General features: G+C 41.1%; 1 protein-coding gene across 1 annotated transcript; it reads right to left on the bottom strand.

The window, feature by feature from the left end:
• Window positions 1–356: 356 nt before the first annotated feature.
• LOC106610830 (uncharacterized) lies at window positions 357–14,979 on the bottom strand. The gene is made up of 2 exons (XM_082968137.1): window positions 14,370–14,979; window positions 357–4,989 (listed from the first exon to the last, which is right to left on the bottom strand). The coding sequence occupies exons 1-2, from the start codon at window positions 14,782–14,784 to the stop codon at window positions 3,683–3,685; spliced, it is 1,722 nt and encodes a 573-aa protein (XP_082824263.1). The 5' UTR covers window positions 14,785–14,979; the 3' UTR covers window positions 357–3,682.
• Window positions 14,980–18,102: the final 3,123 nt, after the last annotated feature.

Here is an 18,102-nt window from a genome sequence, read left to right on the forward strand (position 1 = left end):
AGTCACACAACTCTCATACCACAGTGCTATTCCCAAACATAACTAATCAATTAGTTGTTGTTACGAATCCCTTTCGCCCTGCAGTCTAGGGGGGATGGAAACGAGACCCGTAACATATCTCACGCAAATTATAACAGTGAAAAGGAACAGTGAGAACATAAACCACAGACAACTTAAATTTACCGTCAAACACTTCAGGTTTATTTTTAAACACACGGTAAAGGGGGGCAGGAAAAGGGGCTGAGCTGGACCCAAGGAAAGAAATAATAGTATTCAAAAACACCCCTAAGCTAGACTACCTGCTTCAACAACAGCTAGCTCACTAACCAATAAAATACAGTGGGTGGTTGGCCAGTTCTAACTAGTGTTCTTTAGACAATATTTACCCCAGGGGTAGTGTATGTATGTATAATATTTACCCAAGGGTAGTGTATGCCCATGGGCGACTTGTCTTGGTACCCCCTTTTCCCACCAACAAACAAACAGTCAAACACCATAACAAAACTCACAGGATAACGGACAAAGTGACATGTAGTTGCAAAAACAAAAGAGAGAACTGATTGGGATACTTTTAAACCAAGGGAAAGGGGATGTGATTGGGTAAGAGAAAAGGAGCAGGTGTCTTCTGATTGGCAGCACCTGTGAATAGGGCAGAAGGAAAGAAAATACATGCACAGGATACCTGTATCCGTAACAGTTGTTTTTCAACAATATTTTAACCTGCAGGAGTATTTTCTCATTTCTATCTCATGGTTAGTTCCTAGGATATTGTAACTCATACATTTATATCTTTCAATACTTCTAAAATGGGGTCCAGGTTTAAAACAATTACAGGTTTAAAATCATTGGAATTCCCCACTTCTGAGGGTCACACAGACGGTTTTCAGAATGAGGTCCTTCTTCCAATAGAGTTTAACCAGGTACCGTGTTTCACACAGAACCCACAGTCACCCTGGCCCCTCACCCCTACAGACCAACCCCCACTGTGATCAATTCAGTGTCAGGATGGCTCTAGGTCGTCCGCAACCGACCAATGATAGGTGTCTTTCAGTCCACTAACTCTCAGAACAGATGACTGGGCACTATTTACACCTCCAAGGTGCCCCCCTCTACACAGGAAAACACACTCAGGGCCTACTGACTGGGCCCTGTTTACACCTCCACACAGGAATACACTCAGAGCCTCCTGACTGGGCCCTGTTTACACCTCCACACAGGAATACACACTCAGAGCCTACGAGGCTTTCCTAAAAACTCCACTTTGCATGTTTCGCTCAAATCTTTTTTTTAAACTACGTTCGAGATGTGGTATTCACTCGGCTCACTGCCTCTCAGATCAAAGGTGGGTCCATCTGCTCCGTTCCTGAAGTGTGGTCTCCCTGAGATCCCAAGTTAGAGGGATCCCTCGTGCACCATTTACCCTGGTCACCAGGAGCGATCACCAAGTCAAGATTCACATCCCGTCGCCAAATGTGGTGGTTAATTTCTTTAATATCAAAACAGGAGAGACAAACTTAAAACACAAGTCAGAGTTATTCTTAAACTAAATCTTTATTCACTTATAAGGGAGCAGGTCAATACAACGTACACATATAAAGTGAATCAATTGAGTGCCCTACGATAATGATGGCTAGTGGACCCACGGGACAAAAGTACAAAGGTCTTTTACAGCCCTTTCAACCTACATGACCAACAACAGATGTATAGAACGGGTCACAAGGTTAAGATTTGTATGAAAGATACTTATAATTCTCAGCAGACAGTATCTGCTGTAAAAACAGTACTCTTTGTGTAGAGACCAGGGTCTGGCCCTGGGGTCATCTCTCCCTGGTACCATATAGAACAGAAACATTAACTCATGCTCTGGAATGTGGTCTCTTTAGGTTTTATCACCCAAAAGACATTGTAAATCTCCTGTCAGTGTTTTCTCCCAGAGGCCCATCCTCAGTAGAACATAGACACAATAGTTCTAAGAACCCTCTATTCTGCTGCATTAAACAACCATTTGACGCAATAAAAGTATTATAACATAATCTTGCTCTCACAGTGTCTACTGAAAGTTGACTAGTCACAACAACTGGGACCTAAAAGACACCCACCATGAGACCCACTAAATCTGCCCAAGAAGAGGCAAACCCACACCAAACTTAAAGACAGGAAGCAAACCAAAAAGGTGGAGCAACTAAAGGTGTTGACTCTCCACATGTATCAAGACAACTGGAGCACTGGGCCAGACACTCTTAAATAGAACCTGGACCAGCTCAGGTGAAACACCTTCCCACTAACGAGATGGACAAGCCAGCACAGGTGTAACACATACTGACTAACGAGGTGACACCAATCAGTGCGTCCTACGTGCTAACGAGCTAGACGTGCTAACGAGCTAGACGTGCTAACGAGCTAGACGTGCTAACGAGCTAGACGTGCTAACGAGCTAGACGTGCTAACGAGCTAGACGTGCTAAAGTCCAACCTCAAACCATAAATGGAAAAACCAAAGCCTGTAACACCTTCCCCCTTAAGACAACAAATATATCCTATATTTTTGTGGGACAATTTTGCTCACCACCAACAGAAAACAACTTCCACTCCACATGATAATCAACTACAAAGCTTCACCTTCTACAATATAAAACTCGTCTTCCTAAGAATCAGAACTCTAGAACTCAAACAAAACTCATCTTCAATATGAAAAAAGTCCAGTCAAAATAAATTGTGATCCATGGCAACGCACTGGCTAAACGCAAAACACAAATCTTTTTGACTGCCCACCCTTGAGACAATCAGCAACCAAGTCGTCCTTACCACAGACATGTCTGACTTCAAGAGGAAACATATTATTATTTTCTATTATATTTTGCTAGGTGGGATAGCCCCACTGTCAAAACACAGTTTTAACGTGTCTAAATCAATAACCAATATGAAGAAACAGTTTGTGATATATTGAAAACCTAAACATAACATGTACTATTTACACAAACATATGCCACAATAATCATATTACTTGTATTTTTTTTTAAACTGCACAAGCACCAAAAACGCTGTTGTTTTCACAAGTAGCAATAAATCACTGATATCAATTAGGGGGGAAATCAGGTTGTACATGCTGTTGAAATTAACACAACTAAAAAAAAACACATGGAAATGGGAGATATATTTTACCTCACTGGTTAGAGGACAACCTGCAGAAGACAGTCAGCTACATTTTGGAGTGATGCATTTAAATTTAGGGGTCGCTAAACAAAGGAACACAACACTTATTTGTCATAACTCATCGATATCATGTTGAAATCAATTGTGCGAGAGGAGGGAGATGAGGTTGCACGTCCTGTTAAAACTAACAGCTCAAAAACCACACGGAATCTGGGAATAATGTGTACATCACTGGTTAGAGGACAACTTGTAGAAAACAGCTAGCTACATTTTAAAGTGTTGCATTTTGATTCCAGTGTGTCACCAACACAGTAAGTGTAACACAACCCTTTTTTTGTTAGTCACTTTCAGAGCTTGGATCTTTCCCCTGAGGCTAAAATCATTGAACAGGGGGGCAAACGTTAAGGGTTCTATATTCTGACATTATTTAAAATACTCCTACTACAATGTTAAAACATTCTATTGTGACAATATTAAAAAACTTCCACAATATTAAAAACATTCTACATTGTGACATTATTTCATTGATATCATGAAACTCCTTCATGTATTTTCTGATGTTTAATCAGAGATCTTTTATCAGAGGACCTCTTCCCACATTGATCACATCTATAAGATTTCTCTCCTGTGTGTGTTCTCTGGTGTGATACCAGGCTGTTTAGCCAAGTAAAACTCTTCCCACATTGATCACAGCTATAAGATTTCTCTCCTGTGTGTGTCCGCTGATGTACTATCAGGTTGGTTAGGTGAGTAAAACTCTTCCCACATTGATCACAGCTACAAGATTTCTCTCCTGTGTGTGTTCTCTGGTGTACTATCAGGCCGTTTCGCTGAGTAAAACTCTTCAAACATTGATTACAGCTATAAGGTTTCTCTCCAGTGTGTATTCTCTGGTGTGATTTCAGGGTTTGTAGCCGAGTAAAACTCTTCCCACACTGATCACAGCTATAAGGTTTCTCTCCTGTGTGTGTTCTCTGGTGTAATATCAGCTGGCTAGATGTAGTAAAACTCTTCCCACACTGATCACAGCTATAAGGTTTCTCTCCTGTGTGTGTCCGCTGATGTACTATCAGGTTGGTTTGTTGAGTAAACCTCTTCCCACATTGATTACAGCTATAAGGTTTCTCTTCTGTGTGTGTTCTCTGGTGTACTATCAGGCCGTTTCGCTGAGTAAAACTCTTCTCACATTGATTACAGCTATAAGGTTTCTCTCCAGTGTGTATTCTCTGGTGTGATTTCAGGGTTTGTAGCCGAGTAAAACTCTTCCCACACTGATCACAGCTATAAGGTTTCTCTCCTGTGTGTGTTCTCTGGTGTAATATCAGCTGGCTAGATGTAGTAAAACTCTTCCCACATTGATTACAGCTATAAGGTTTCTCTCCAGTGTGTATTCTCTGGTGTGATTTCAGGGTTTGTAGCCGAGTAAAACTCTTCCCACACTGATCACAGCTATAAGATTTCTCTCTTGTGTGTGTTCTCTTGTGTAATATCAGCTGGCTAGATGTAGTAAAACTCTTCCCACATTGATTACAGCTATAAGGTTTCTCTTCAGTGTGTATTCTCTGGTGTGATTTCAGGGTTTGTAGCCGAGTAAAACTCTTCCCACATTGATCACAGATATAACGTTTCTCTCCTGTGTGTATTCTCGGGAATATTTTAAGGTCTGATGAATATTTGCAACGTATCCCACAGTCAGAGCAGCAATTAGATTTCTTCCCTGTGGGTCTCTGCTGGTGTTTCTTGAGGAGTTCTGATCTGGAGAGACTCTTCTCTGCCTCGTCAGCATCATGATGATGTTGAGGATCCCCAGAGGATCCACGATAGTCCTGTCTCTCTCCTGTGTGAACAACAAAGTCAGACAGATGGTTAACCCAAAACATCAGAAAACCACTGCATATTTGAGGTAAAAAGTGATGCCCAGAGCATACCCATGAAGTTGTACAACGATTGACGTCTGTTAACTTTTTAGTGATCCGCTCAGATCCCGGTGACGGGATTGATTTGATAACATCCAGTGAAATTGCAGCGCGCCAAATTCAAAAACAGAAAAACTCATAATAACAATTCACAAAACATACATGTATAATACATCAAAATAAAGCTTACCTTCATGTTAACAAGCCGCAGTGTCCGATTTCAAAAAGGCTATACGGTGAAAACAGACCATGTGATTATCTGAGGACAGTACCCCGCATACAAACACATGAAAATCATATTTCAACCAGCCAGGTGCGACACAAAACTCAGAAATAACTATATAATTCTTGCCTTACCTTTGAAGATCTTCTTCTGTTGGCACTCCAAAATGTCCCAGAAACATCACAAATGGTCCTTTTGTTTGATAAATTCCTTCTTTATATCCCCAAAATGTCCATTTATTTGGCACGTTTGAATCAGAAAATACACCGGTTCCAACTCGCCCAACATGACTACAAAGTATCTAATAAGTTACCTGTAAACTTGGTCCAAACATTTCAAACAACGTTCCTAATCCAAACTTAGGTATCGTAAAACGTAAATAATAGATCAAATTTAAGACGGGATAAACTGTGTTCAATACCAGACGAAAACAAAGTGAAGCGCGTTCCAGGTCGCACGCACCAAAAGACTAGAGTCCACCTGGAGTGAGACATGGAAAGAACAGGGCTACTTCTTCATTTCTCAAAAGAAAAACATCAACCAATTTCTAAAGACTGTTGACATCTAGTGGAAGCCATAGGAACTGCAACCAGATTCCTATTAAAAAGGGCATACCATGGAAATCTAATGGAAAAACAGATTGACCTCAAAAAATAATTTCCCTGGATGGATTGTGATTGGGGTTTCGCCTGCAAAATCAGTTCTGATATACTCACAGACATTATTCAAACAGTTGTAGAAACTTCAGAGTGTTTTCTATCCAAATCTACTAATAATATGCATATCCTAGCTTCTGTGCCTGAGTAGCAAAAAGTTTACTTTGGGCATGCTTTTAATCCGGACGTGAAAATACTGCCCCCTATCCCTAAGAAGTTGTTTAAATTATTTGACAATTAAGACAGTCAAGTTAGCGACAAGTCATATTTAGTCTTGTTTTCACATTAGTGGTAACTAGAAATAAATTATTAAAGTTGTTGACATCCTAAGCAGTGTGCCAGACGACTTTTGGTCTCCAAAAAAGGCCCCTTTCTGTGTTTGCTAAAATTGCAGGACTAGGGCAATGCACATACAATTTAATTGCAGAAACACCTCCCTGCTAATGAGGAAACCACTAGTTATGGATGTAGTATATCTGGTAATGAGGAAACCGCTAGTAAGATGTAGTATATCTGCCTGGAGCAAAAATGGTGAGCGAAGATTTCGTTTTTCACAATGTATTCTGAATATTACAGCACACTATCAGCGCAAGATCGGGAGTGCTACTCAAGGAAACTCACATTAAGCTCTGTGTCTATTTACTAATTCACCACCGTGGGGGAAAACTCAGGGGAGTTCTCATAGGCTGACAGCAAAAATAGCCTCCATTTCCAGGTTGCTTATGAGTGCATTTCACATTACTTTTGGATTACAATTGTAAGGCACGCTTGAATGTCCTGGTTAATATGTTTGTGTTATTGTCGCAAATCAACTGCTTTATACTTAAACATCTCAACTAGAAAAATGCTCCTTAGCTAGCTTTGCCATCAGCCTGAAACGGAGGGTTTGTACACTAAATGTTTAACAAATTGGCCCATAACTTCAGTTAACAATAACATAGACCTACTGTAGGACCCATAACTTTACCTAACAACAACATAGACCTACTGTAGGACCCATAACAACATAGACCTACTGTAGGATCCATAACTTCACCTAACAATATACACCTACTGTAGAACCCATAACTTCACCGAACCACAATAACTACAGACATACTGGAAAGTGGAGCCCGACATAACTGTCTTTACCAGAGTAATGAATGAAGAAGCACTTTGGATGTTGTTGCATGTCATGATTGTCATTTGACTGGAATTCAGAAAATGATTTCCTGGATCAGCTGATGATAGTTGAACATGTGACTGTAACTAAACAGCTACAGTATTAACCTGTTGGGGATAGGGGGCAGTATTTGCACGGCCGGATAAAAAACGTACCCGATTTAATCTGGTTACTACTCCTGCCCAGTAACTAGAATATGCATATAATTGTTTGATTTGGATAGAAAACACCATAAAGTTTCAAAAACTGTTTGAATGGTGTCTGTGAGTATAACAGAACTCATTTGGCAGGCCAAAACCTGAGAAGATTCCAAACAGGAAGCGCTCCCTCTGACTATTTCTTGGGCTTCTTGGCTCTCTTTAGCGAGTGCATAAATGAGTTCTGTATCTATAATTCTTAAAATAATTGTTATGTTTTTTGTGAACGTTTATCGTGAGTAATTTAGTAAATTCACCGGAAATGTTCGGTGGGAATGCTAGTCACATGCTAGTCACATGCTAATGTAAAAAGCTGGTTTTTAATATAAATATGAACTTGATTGAACAAAACATGCATGTATTGTATAACATAATGTCCTAGGATTGTCATCTGATGAAGATCATCAAAGGTTAGTGCTGCATTTAGCTGTGGTTTGGGTTTATGTGACATTATATGCTAGCTTGAAAAATGGGTGTCTGATTATATCTGGCTGGGTACTCTGCTGACATAATCTAATGTTTTGCTTTCGTTGTAAAGCCTTTTTGAAATCGGACAGTGTGGTTAGATTAACGAGAGTTTTGTCTTTAAAATGGTGTAAAATAGTCATATATTTGAGAAATTGAAGTAATAGCATTTCTAAGGTATTTGAATATCGCGCCACGGGATTACACTGGCTGTTGAGTAGGTGGTACGCAAGCGTCCCACTGGCCTAGAGATTTTAAGAATTTATGTGTAATTATTGAAGAACCACGTTAATGACAGTATCAATTTAGGAGTTGTCAATAAAGTTAACCTGTTAGGGCTAGGGGGCAGTATTTACACGGCCGGATAAAAAACGTACCCGATTTAATCTGGTTATTACTACTTCCCAGAAACTAGAATATGCATATAATTATTGGCTTTGGAGAGAAAACACCCTAAAGTTTCTAAAACTGTTTGAATGGTGTCTGTGAGTATAACAGAACTCATATGGCAGGCAAAAACCTGAGAAGATGCCTTACAGGAAGTGGCCTGTCTGACAATTTCTTGGGCTTCTTGGCTCTCTTTATTGAAAACTGAGGATCTTTGCTGTAACGTGACACTTCCTACGGCTCCCATAGGCTCTCAGAAACCGGGAAAAAGCTGAATGGTGGCTTTGCAGGCCCTGGCTGAAAAACATTAGCGCGTTTGGATAGTGGTCGGTCAGAGTACTATGAGACTGAGGCGCGTGCACGAGGCGACCCCATGTTTTTATTTGCTCTGTCTTTGAACTAAAACACGGTTTCCCGGTCGGAATATTATCGCTTTTTTACGAGAAAAATTGCATAAAAATTGATTTTAAACAGCGGTTGACATGCTTTGAAGTACGGTAATGGAATATTTAGAATTTTTTTGTCACGAAACGCATCGGGCGCGTCACCCTTCTTTACCCTTTCGGCCAGTGTCTTGAACGCACGAACAAAACGCCGCTATTTGGATATAACTATGGATTATTTTGAACCAAACCAACATTTGTTATTGAATTAGAAGTCCTGGGAGTGCATTCTGACGAAGAACAGCAAAGGTAATAACATTTTTCTTATAGTAAATCTGACTTTGGTGAGGGCTAAACTTGGTGGGTGTCTAAATAGCTAGCCCTGTGATGCTGGGCTATCTACTAAGAATATTGCAAAATGTGCTTTCACCGAAAAGCTATTTTAAAATCGGACATAGCGAGTGCATTGAGGAGTTCTGTATCTATAATTCTTTAAATAATTGTTATGTTTTTTGTGAACGTTTATCGTGAGTAATTTAGTAAATTCACCGGAAGTTTGCGGTGGGTATGCTAGTTCTGAACATCACATGCTAATGTAAAAAGCTGGTTTTTGATATAAATATGAACTTGATTGAACAAAACATGCATGTATTGTGTAACATAATGTCCTAGGTGTGTCATCTGATGAAGATCATCAAAGGTTAGTGCTGCATTTAGCTGTGGTTTTGTTTTTTGTGACATTATATGCTAGCTATTTTGACACCCACCAAGTGTGGTACTCACCAAACTCCGATTTACTATTAGAAAAGTTTGATTACCTTTGCTGTTCTTCGTCAGAATGCACTCCCAGGACTTCTACTTCAATAACAAATGTTGGTTTGGTTCAAAATAATCCATAGTTATATCCAAATAGCGGCGTTTTGTTCGTGCGTTCAAGACACTATCCGAAGGGTAAAGAAGGGTGACGCGCCCGACGCGTTTCGTGACAAAAAAAAGCTAAATATTCCATTACCGTACTTCGAAGCATGTCAACCGTTGTTTAAAATCAATTTTTATGCGATTTTTCTCGTAAAAAAGCGATAATATTCCGACCGGGAGTCGTTGTTTTCGTTCAAAGAGAGAGAAAGTAAACATGGTGTCGGCTCGTGCACGCGCCTCCAGTCTCATTGTCCTCAGATCGACAACTATCCAAATGCGCTAATGTTTTTCAGCCATGGCCTGCAAAGTGACCATTCATCGTTCTGGCGCCTTCTGAGAGCCTATGGGAGCGTTAGAAAATGTCACATTATGCCAGAGATCCCCTGTTTTGGTTAGAGATGATCAAGAAGGCCAAGAAATAGTCAGAGAGAGCGCTTCCTGTTTGGAATCTTCTCAGGTTTTGGCCTGCCAAATGAGTTCTGTTATACTCACAGACACCATTCAAACAGTTTTTGAAACTTTAGGGTGTTTTCTATCCAAATCAAACAATTATATGCATATTCTAGTTACTGGGCAGGAGTAGTAACCAGATTAAATCGGGTACGTTTTTTATCCGGCCGTGCAAATACTGCCCCCTATCCGCAACAGGTTAAATGTGCTCTCTCTAATTCTCTCTTTCTTTCTTTCTTTCTCTCGGAGGACCTGAGCCCTAGGACCATGCCTCAGGACTACCTGGCATGATGACTCCTTGCTGTCCCCAGTCCACCTGGCCGTGCTGCTGCTCCAGTTTCAACTGTTCTGCCTGCGGCTATGGAACCCTGACGTGTTCACCGGACGTGCTTGTTGCACCCTCGACAACTACTGTGATTATTATTGTTTGACCATGCTGGTCATTTATGAACATTTTAACATCTTGACCATGTTCTGTTATAATATCCACCCGGCACAGCCAGAAGAGGACTGGCCACCCCTCATAGGAAGAAACCTAGAGAGGAACCAGGCTAGGTTTTTGGCCTTTCTAGGGAGTTTTTCCTAGGGAGTTTTTCCTAGCCACCGTGCTTCTTTCACATGCATTGCTTGCTGTTTGGGGTTTTAGGCTGGGTTTCTGTACAGCACTTTGAGATATCAGCTGATGTACGAAGGGCTATATAAATAAATTTGATTTGTTGTACCTCGGTTCCCTCCTTCAGGGAACAGTAATTATAGTCAAAGTTACACACCTTTTCAGTCGGTCAACTTCAGTACAACATACTATGGGGAAATACAATCATTCCCCATGCCAACCCAAACGGATACTAAATGAAATGGCCCCTGGCAGACCACCCAGACCTGACCCCGCAAGTCACGTCAGTTTTGTCAATTTATTCATTGTCTTTTGTTTGAAACACTCCTGTCAATGTTTAGTAAGGACGCACACCTGATTACACATATAGAAGTAGGATTAATCTACCTGGCCTGCACACAAATGTAGGCCTATAAATGTGGCCATTTGGGAATGTCTGATAGTATATCAGACCAGTTCAGTACATATAGTTGATTTTATTAAAACACATGGGGTGATTGGTAGAAAGAACAGATGACTCTTGGTTGACCAAGATGTATTTTAGTTGGGGACAGTACTAGAACATGATTTTGGGGCTCCAGAGTGGCACAGTGGACACTGCATCTCAGTGCTTGAGGCGTCACTAGTAGAGGTCGACCGATTATGATTTTTCAACGCCGATACCAATACCGATTATTGGAGGGCCCCAAAAAACCGCCGATACCGATTAATCGGCCGATTATAACTTTTTTGAGTTTGCAATAATGACAATTACAACAATACTGAATGAAGACTTATTTTAACTTAATATAATACATCAATAAAATCTATTTAGCCTCAAATAAATAATGAAACATGTTCAATTTGGTTTAAACAATGCAAAAACAAAGTGTTGGAGAAGAAAGTAAAAGTGCATTATGTGCCATGTAAGAAAGCTAACGTTTAAGTTCCTTGCTCAGAACATGAGTCTTCAATATTCCCAGGTAAGAAGTTTTAGGTTGTAGTTATTATAGGAATTATAGGACTATTTCTCTCTATACGAATTGTATTTCATATACCTTTGACTATTGGATGTTCTTATAGGTACTTTAGTATTGCCAGTGTAACAGTATAGCTTCCGTCCCTCTCCTTGCACCTACCTGGGCTCAAACCAGGAACACATCGACAACAGCCACCCTCGAAGCAGCATTACCCATGCAGAGCAAGGGGAAACAACTACTCCAAGTCTCAGAGTGAGTGACGTTTGAAATGCGATTAGCGCACACCCGGCTAACTAGCTAGCCATTTCACATCGGTTACACCAGCCTAATCTCGGGAGTTGATAGGCTTGAAGTCATAAACAGCGCAAAGCATTGCGAAGGGCTGCTGGCAAAACGCACGAAAGTGTTATTTTGAATGAACGCTTACAAGCCTGCTGGTGCCTACCACCACTCAGTCAGACTGCTCTATCAAATCATAGACTTAATTATAACATAATAACACACAGAAATACGAGCCTTAGGTCATTAATATGGTCGAATCCGGAAACTATCACGTTTATTCTTTCAGTGAAATACGGGACCGTTCCGTATTTTACCTAACGGGTGGCATCCATAAGTCTAAATGTTCCTGTTGCATTGCACAACCTCCAATGTTATGTCATAATTACGTAAAATTCTGGCAAATTAGTTCGCAACGAGCCAGGCGGCCCAAACTGTTGCATATACCCTGACTGCGTGCAATGAACGCAAAATGACACAATTTCTCCTGGTTAATATCGCCTGCTAACCTGGATTTCTTTTAGCTAAATATGCAGGCTTAAAAATACATACTTCTGTGTATTGATTTTAAGAAAGGCATTGATGTTTATGGTTAGGTACAGTCGTGCAACGATTGTGCTTTTTTTTCGCAAATGCGCTTTTTGTTATATCATCCTCCGCTTGGCGAAGTCTGCTGTCTTTGTTAGGAAGAAATAGTATTCACACAGTTCGCAACGAGCCAGGCAGCCCAAACTGCTGCATATACCCTGACTCTGTTTGCAAGAGAAGTGACACATTTTCCCTAGTTAAAAGAAATACATGTTAGCAGGCAATATCAACTAAATATGCAGGTTTAAAAATATATACTTGTGTATTGATTTTAAGAAAGGCATTGATGTTTATGGTTAGGTACACGTTGGAGCAAAGACAGTCCTTTTTCGCGAATGCGCCACACATCGATTATATGCAACGCAGGACAGGCTAGATAAACTAGTAATATAATCAACCATGTGTAGTTAACTAGTGATTATGATTGATTGTTTTTTATAAGATAAGTTTATTGCTAGGTAGCAACTTACCTTGGCTTCTTACTGCATTCGCGTAACAGGCAGGCTCCTCGTGGAGTGCAACGTAAAGCAGGTGGTTAGAGCATTGGACTAGTTAACCATAAGGTTGCATCCCCAAGCTGACAAGGTAGAAATCTGTCGTTCTGCCCCTGAACAAGGCAGTTAACCCACCGTTCCTAGGCCATCATTGAAAATAAGAATGTGTTCTTAACTGACTTGCCTAGTTAAATAAAGGTCTAAAAAGTTTTTTTTTTTTATTGGCAAATCGGTGGCCAAAAATACCGATTACCGATTGTTATGAAAACTTGAAATCGGCCCTAATTAATCGGCCATTCCGATTAATCGGTCGAGCTCTAGTCACTAGACACCCTGGTTCAATCCAGGCTGTATCACAACCGGCCGTGATTGGGAGTCCCATAGGGCGGCGCACAATTGGCCCAGCGTCGTCCAGGGTAGGCAGTCATTGTAAATAAGAATTTGTTCTTAACTGACTTGCCTAGTTAAATAAAGGTTACATTTAAATACATTTAAAAAAAGTGTTTCATGACAAACTGTTTTCTACAAATTCGTCAAGGCACCAACTTTGAGAAGGTTTTAAAACAAAGGTTTCAAACCAATTTATGAATGTAATTGAATCTAGGTATGTTTCGCCTTTAACGTAATGGCATGAAAAGAATTGGCTGAATATTATACAATGACTTATCAACAGCTCTAATAATTTGCCTCCACAGGAAATCTACACTGGCAATTCTAGAATATATTATATAGCCTAGAAACCTGGTTAAACTATCATTATGACATCATGGATGAATCCTAGAATATACTATATATCCTAGAAACCTGGTTAAACTATCATTATGACATCATGGATGAATTCTAGAATATACTATATAGCCTAGAAACCTGGTTAAACTATCATTATGACATCATGGATGAATTCTAGAATATACTATATAGCCTAGAAACCTGGTTAAACTATCATTATGACATCATGGATGGCCAATCTTTGTATTCATAGTGTAGTGAATTCAGGTGGTAGCCCTGAGCTGAACTCAAACCTGAGTCCAGGGACTGTCAAGCCAACACCTTATAACTGTTACGCCAAGATGTTACTGTTACGCCAAGTCTCTGGGAGCCATTGTGTTGCTGTTTAAAAAAAACACATCAATCAATCAACCAATCTGCAGTTAAAACACTGTTTTGGTAATAAGATGATGATGGGCCTGGAGAAATGTAACTATTCTCAAATGCATAGACAGACCTATAGATACAAGGACTGACCATCCATGATATCAACATTATAGTTTTAACCATGTTGAGGCTATACAGTGTTGATTTACATTGTTTCTAAACATTGGAGTAAAAAAATGTGGGGTTCTGATGGGGAACAACAGTTGAACTAAGCTCATGAGGCATGTGTTATATTCTTCACGAATCAATGGCTATAAATAAATAATTTAAAAGTCCAAAAATGGATGTAGCAATTGCAGATTTCCCCTTTAACACCACACATCAGTTCAACAACTGCAGAGTTTGTGCCTCTGTATTTAAGACACTACTTACTAGTGTTAATCGGGGAACGGTTTCTCAAACCCATCTTATGGCTAAGTTCATCGTTAGAACCAATGGACGCCTTAAGATGCGTTTGGGAAACAGGGCCCAGATGTCCCGTTTCCTCCTCTTCCTCCACCTCCTTTTTGGATGTGACAGTCATCTCCACCTCCTCCTCTTTCACTCCAAAAACTGCTTCCTCCTCTTCTTTTACTGTAACATCCTCCTCCTCTTTCACTCTGAACGCGTCTTCCTCTTCTTTAACTGAAACTTCTTTCTCTTCTTCTTTCACTATAACAGCCTCACCCTCTACTTGTTTTTGTAATTCAACAGCCTCCTCTTCCTCCTCCTCTTTGACGAGAGCTTCTTCTTCCTCCGTCCAGCAGACCTCTTCTTTAGCAGGAGGATAGTAGCTTAGTGAACTCATGGTCGGGGATGTTAGCTAGCTAGGCTAATGCTAATTTAAACAGCCCGCTAGCTAACTAATAACAACACCGTAAATATGAAATTAAATCGGATAACTAACTAAACGACAGAAATCTAAAGAGCTTTATTGGATCGGCTATTTTGTCTAGCAAGCTACCGAGGTGGCTGACTAACTGTTGTTGCTGTTGGAAGAAGCGTTCCGTCCACTAGATTATACGTCACACCAGCAGCATTACCTTAAATTCCCAGACCGCCATCTACTGACTGGAGTGGGTAACGCAGTTGAGTAAAATGTTTATTTAATTTTCAGACAAAAAGTTGAAAGTGTAGGAAGCATGAGTTTTTACTCACCAGTGTAACAACACAGTGTGGTTAAAGACTTAGTAACTGAGGTGTAGTCACAATCTGGTTCCCTATAAGGACAAACAGTTATGATTTAATGTTATTACATATTTATTATATAACATAATATACACTACTGGTCAAAGGTCTTAGAATACCTACTCATTCAAAGGCTTTTCATTATTTTTACTATTTTCTACATAGTAGAATAATAGTGAAGACATCAAAACTATGAAATAACACCTATGGAATTATATATTAACCAAAAAAAAGTGTTAAACAATTGAAAATATATTTTATATTTGAGATTCTTCAAATAGCCACGCTTTGCCTTATTGACAGCTTTGCACACTCTTGGCATTCTCTTAACCAGCTTCACCTGGAATGCTTTTCCAACAGTCTTGAAGGAGTTCCCACATATGCTTAGCACTTGTTGGCTGCTTTTCCTTCACTCTGCGGTCCGATTCAGTGAGCCGTCAGTTGGACTCATTTCTCAATGTGTCCACCTGACCCGTCAAATAGTAATTAAAGTAATTTGCAATGTCAGGTGGTTTTGGTAATGAATGTTATAATGGGTAGGAATTCAAACATGTCTGCCACTTGTGTTGAATCAAAGTTGTCTATAGATGTTTTCCATCAGCCTTGATTTAGTGATGATAATATCCTTTCTTTTTACCTTGGTCACCAGATGTATTCATTTACAATAACTGGTCTAGCTTGGTCACTAGATGTATTCATTTACAATAACTGGTCTAGCTTGGTCACTAGATGTATTCATTTACATTAACTGGTCTAGCTTGGTCACTAGATGTATTCATTTACAATAACTGGTCTAGCTTGGTCAATAGAAGTATTCATTTACAATAACTGGTCTAGCTTGGTCACTAGATGTATTCATTTACAATAACTTTGCTCATCAGACAGATCTGTTCGCTACCTTTTTGGTTTCATTACATTGAACCGTTCCATTTCTCAGCTCATCAATCCCTGGGGCATCGTTTGACCTCAGTCTGTTTTCTTAATGGGGCCTTGCTTATCAACAAAACTCATAAATAATTTCATAAACACACTCTGTGCCCTTTCAGGATCATCCTCACTACACTCTTCCAGCCATCACACATTCTAAACCTCATCCACAAATGAGTCCTGGCTGAACCTCTTGTAGGGCCTTGGGTAGATTACTTTAGGATCAGCCTTTGGTATATGAGTCCTGACTGAACCTCTTGTAGGGCCTTGGGTAGGTTACTTTAGGATCAGCCTTTGGTATATGAGTCCTGACTGAACCTCTTGTAGGGCCTTGGGTAGGTTCCTTTAGGATCAGTCTTTGGTATAGGAGTCCTGGCTAAACTTCTTGTAGGGCCTTGGGTAGATTACTTTAGGATCAGTCTTTGGTATATGTGTCCTGGCTGAACCTCTTGTATTGACCCCAAATATATATTTTTGTGAAGGAATATTGTGAAACACGATCATTCCACTATTAATGCAGATATTACCGATATTTTCTTAATTTTTTAAAATTCAATTCTAATTGTAGCTCCATTAACTTAGACCCAAAATGTATTTGCTATAATGTGTGTCTGAGGACGTAGGACTTGACCTTCGCCTCCCCAGCCTGTTGGGGAGTTGCAAAGATGAGAAAAGATTGAAATTGAGGAGAAAAATCGTGGGTAAAATGATGTTTATATAAAAAAAATGGATATAAAAAAAAGGTTGCATCCCAACGTGGCAATAAACAGCAGGCAAAGTGACCGTGTCACAATGAACTGTAACGTTTTGTAACGGCTGTCTTCGTCGTCAGATGAAACAGAGAAGTCATCGTCGGAAAAGCTGGACCAATACACAGCGGAGGATGTGTTCATATTCAATATTTAATAAATAGAAACACTTCAAACAAAACACGAAAATGAACGACAGCCTACAGTTCTGCTAGGTACAAAACTAAACAGAAAATACAATTACCCACAAAACCCAAAGGAAAAACATGCTCCTTATGTGTGACTCCCAATCAACAACAACGAACTACAGCTGTGCCTGATTGGGAGCCACACACGGCCCAAAACAAAGAAATACAAACACCCTAGAAAAAGAACATAGAACGCCCACCCAATGTAACATCCTGGCCTAACCAAAATAAAGAACAAACCCCCCCCCCCCCTCTATGGCCAGGGCGTTACAGTACCCCCCCCCCCACTGCTCTGGACAGGCGGGCAGCTCTTGCGGACAGGCGGACGGCTCTGGCGGCTCCGGCGGCTCCGGACAGGCGGGCGGCTCTGGCGGCTCCGGACTGGCGAGACCCACTGGAGGCCTAGTCCTGGGAGGTGGCACAGGACAGACTAGGATGGGGAGACCCACTGGTGGCCTGGTCCTAGGAGGAGGCAAAGGACGGACCAGGATGGGGAGACCCACTGGAGGCCTGGACCTAGGAGGAGGCACAGGACGGACCAGGATGGGGAGACCCACTGGTGGCCTGGACCTAGGAGGAGGCACAGGACGGACCAGGATGGGGATACCCACTGGAGGCCTGGACCGAGGAGGAGGCACAGGATAAACCGGGCTGTGGGGGAGCACTGGAGTTCTGGTATGTACGCTCGACATGCTTACTCCAGGCTGAATGCCCACTTTGGCCCGGCACGGGCGGAGAGCAGGCATTGGGCGAACTGGACCCTCCCAGCGCTCTGGAGACACAGTACGCAACGCCGGCGCAGGATAACCTGGACCGAGGAGGCGCACTGGAGACCAGACGCACTGAGCTGGCACCATCCGCCCTGGCACGATGCCTGCACTCGCATGGCACTTGCGGGGGGCTGGTATGTAGCGCACTGGGATATGCACGCGCACTGGGGACACCATGCGCTCCACAGCATAACACGGTGTCTTACCAGTACCACGCTGCTTCCGGTAAGCACGGGGAGTTGGCTCAGGTCTACCGCCTGACTCCGCCAATCTCCCCGTGTGCCCCCCCCCAAAAAATGTTTTG

This window comes from Salmo salar, chromosome 02 (assembly GCF_965601325.2).
Source record: "Salmo salar chromosome 02, fSalSal1, whole genome shotgun sequence".
NCBI classification, from domain to species: domain Eukaryota; kingdom Metazoa; phylum Chordata; class Actinopteri; order Salmoniformes; family Salmonidae; genus Salmo; species Salmo salar.

Bases quoted from the DNA above. Each gene is read 5' to 3' on its own strand.
- LOC106610830 (XM_082968137.1), bottom strand. From the start codon at position 14,784: ATGAGTTCACTAAGCTACTATCCTCCTGCTAAAGAAGAGGTCTGCTGG. The intron at 4,990-14,369 runs GTAAGTAGTGTC...TTGTTCACACAG, and splicing joins CCGTTCCCCGATTAACACTA to GAGAGAGACAGGACTATCGT.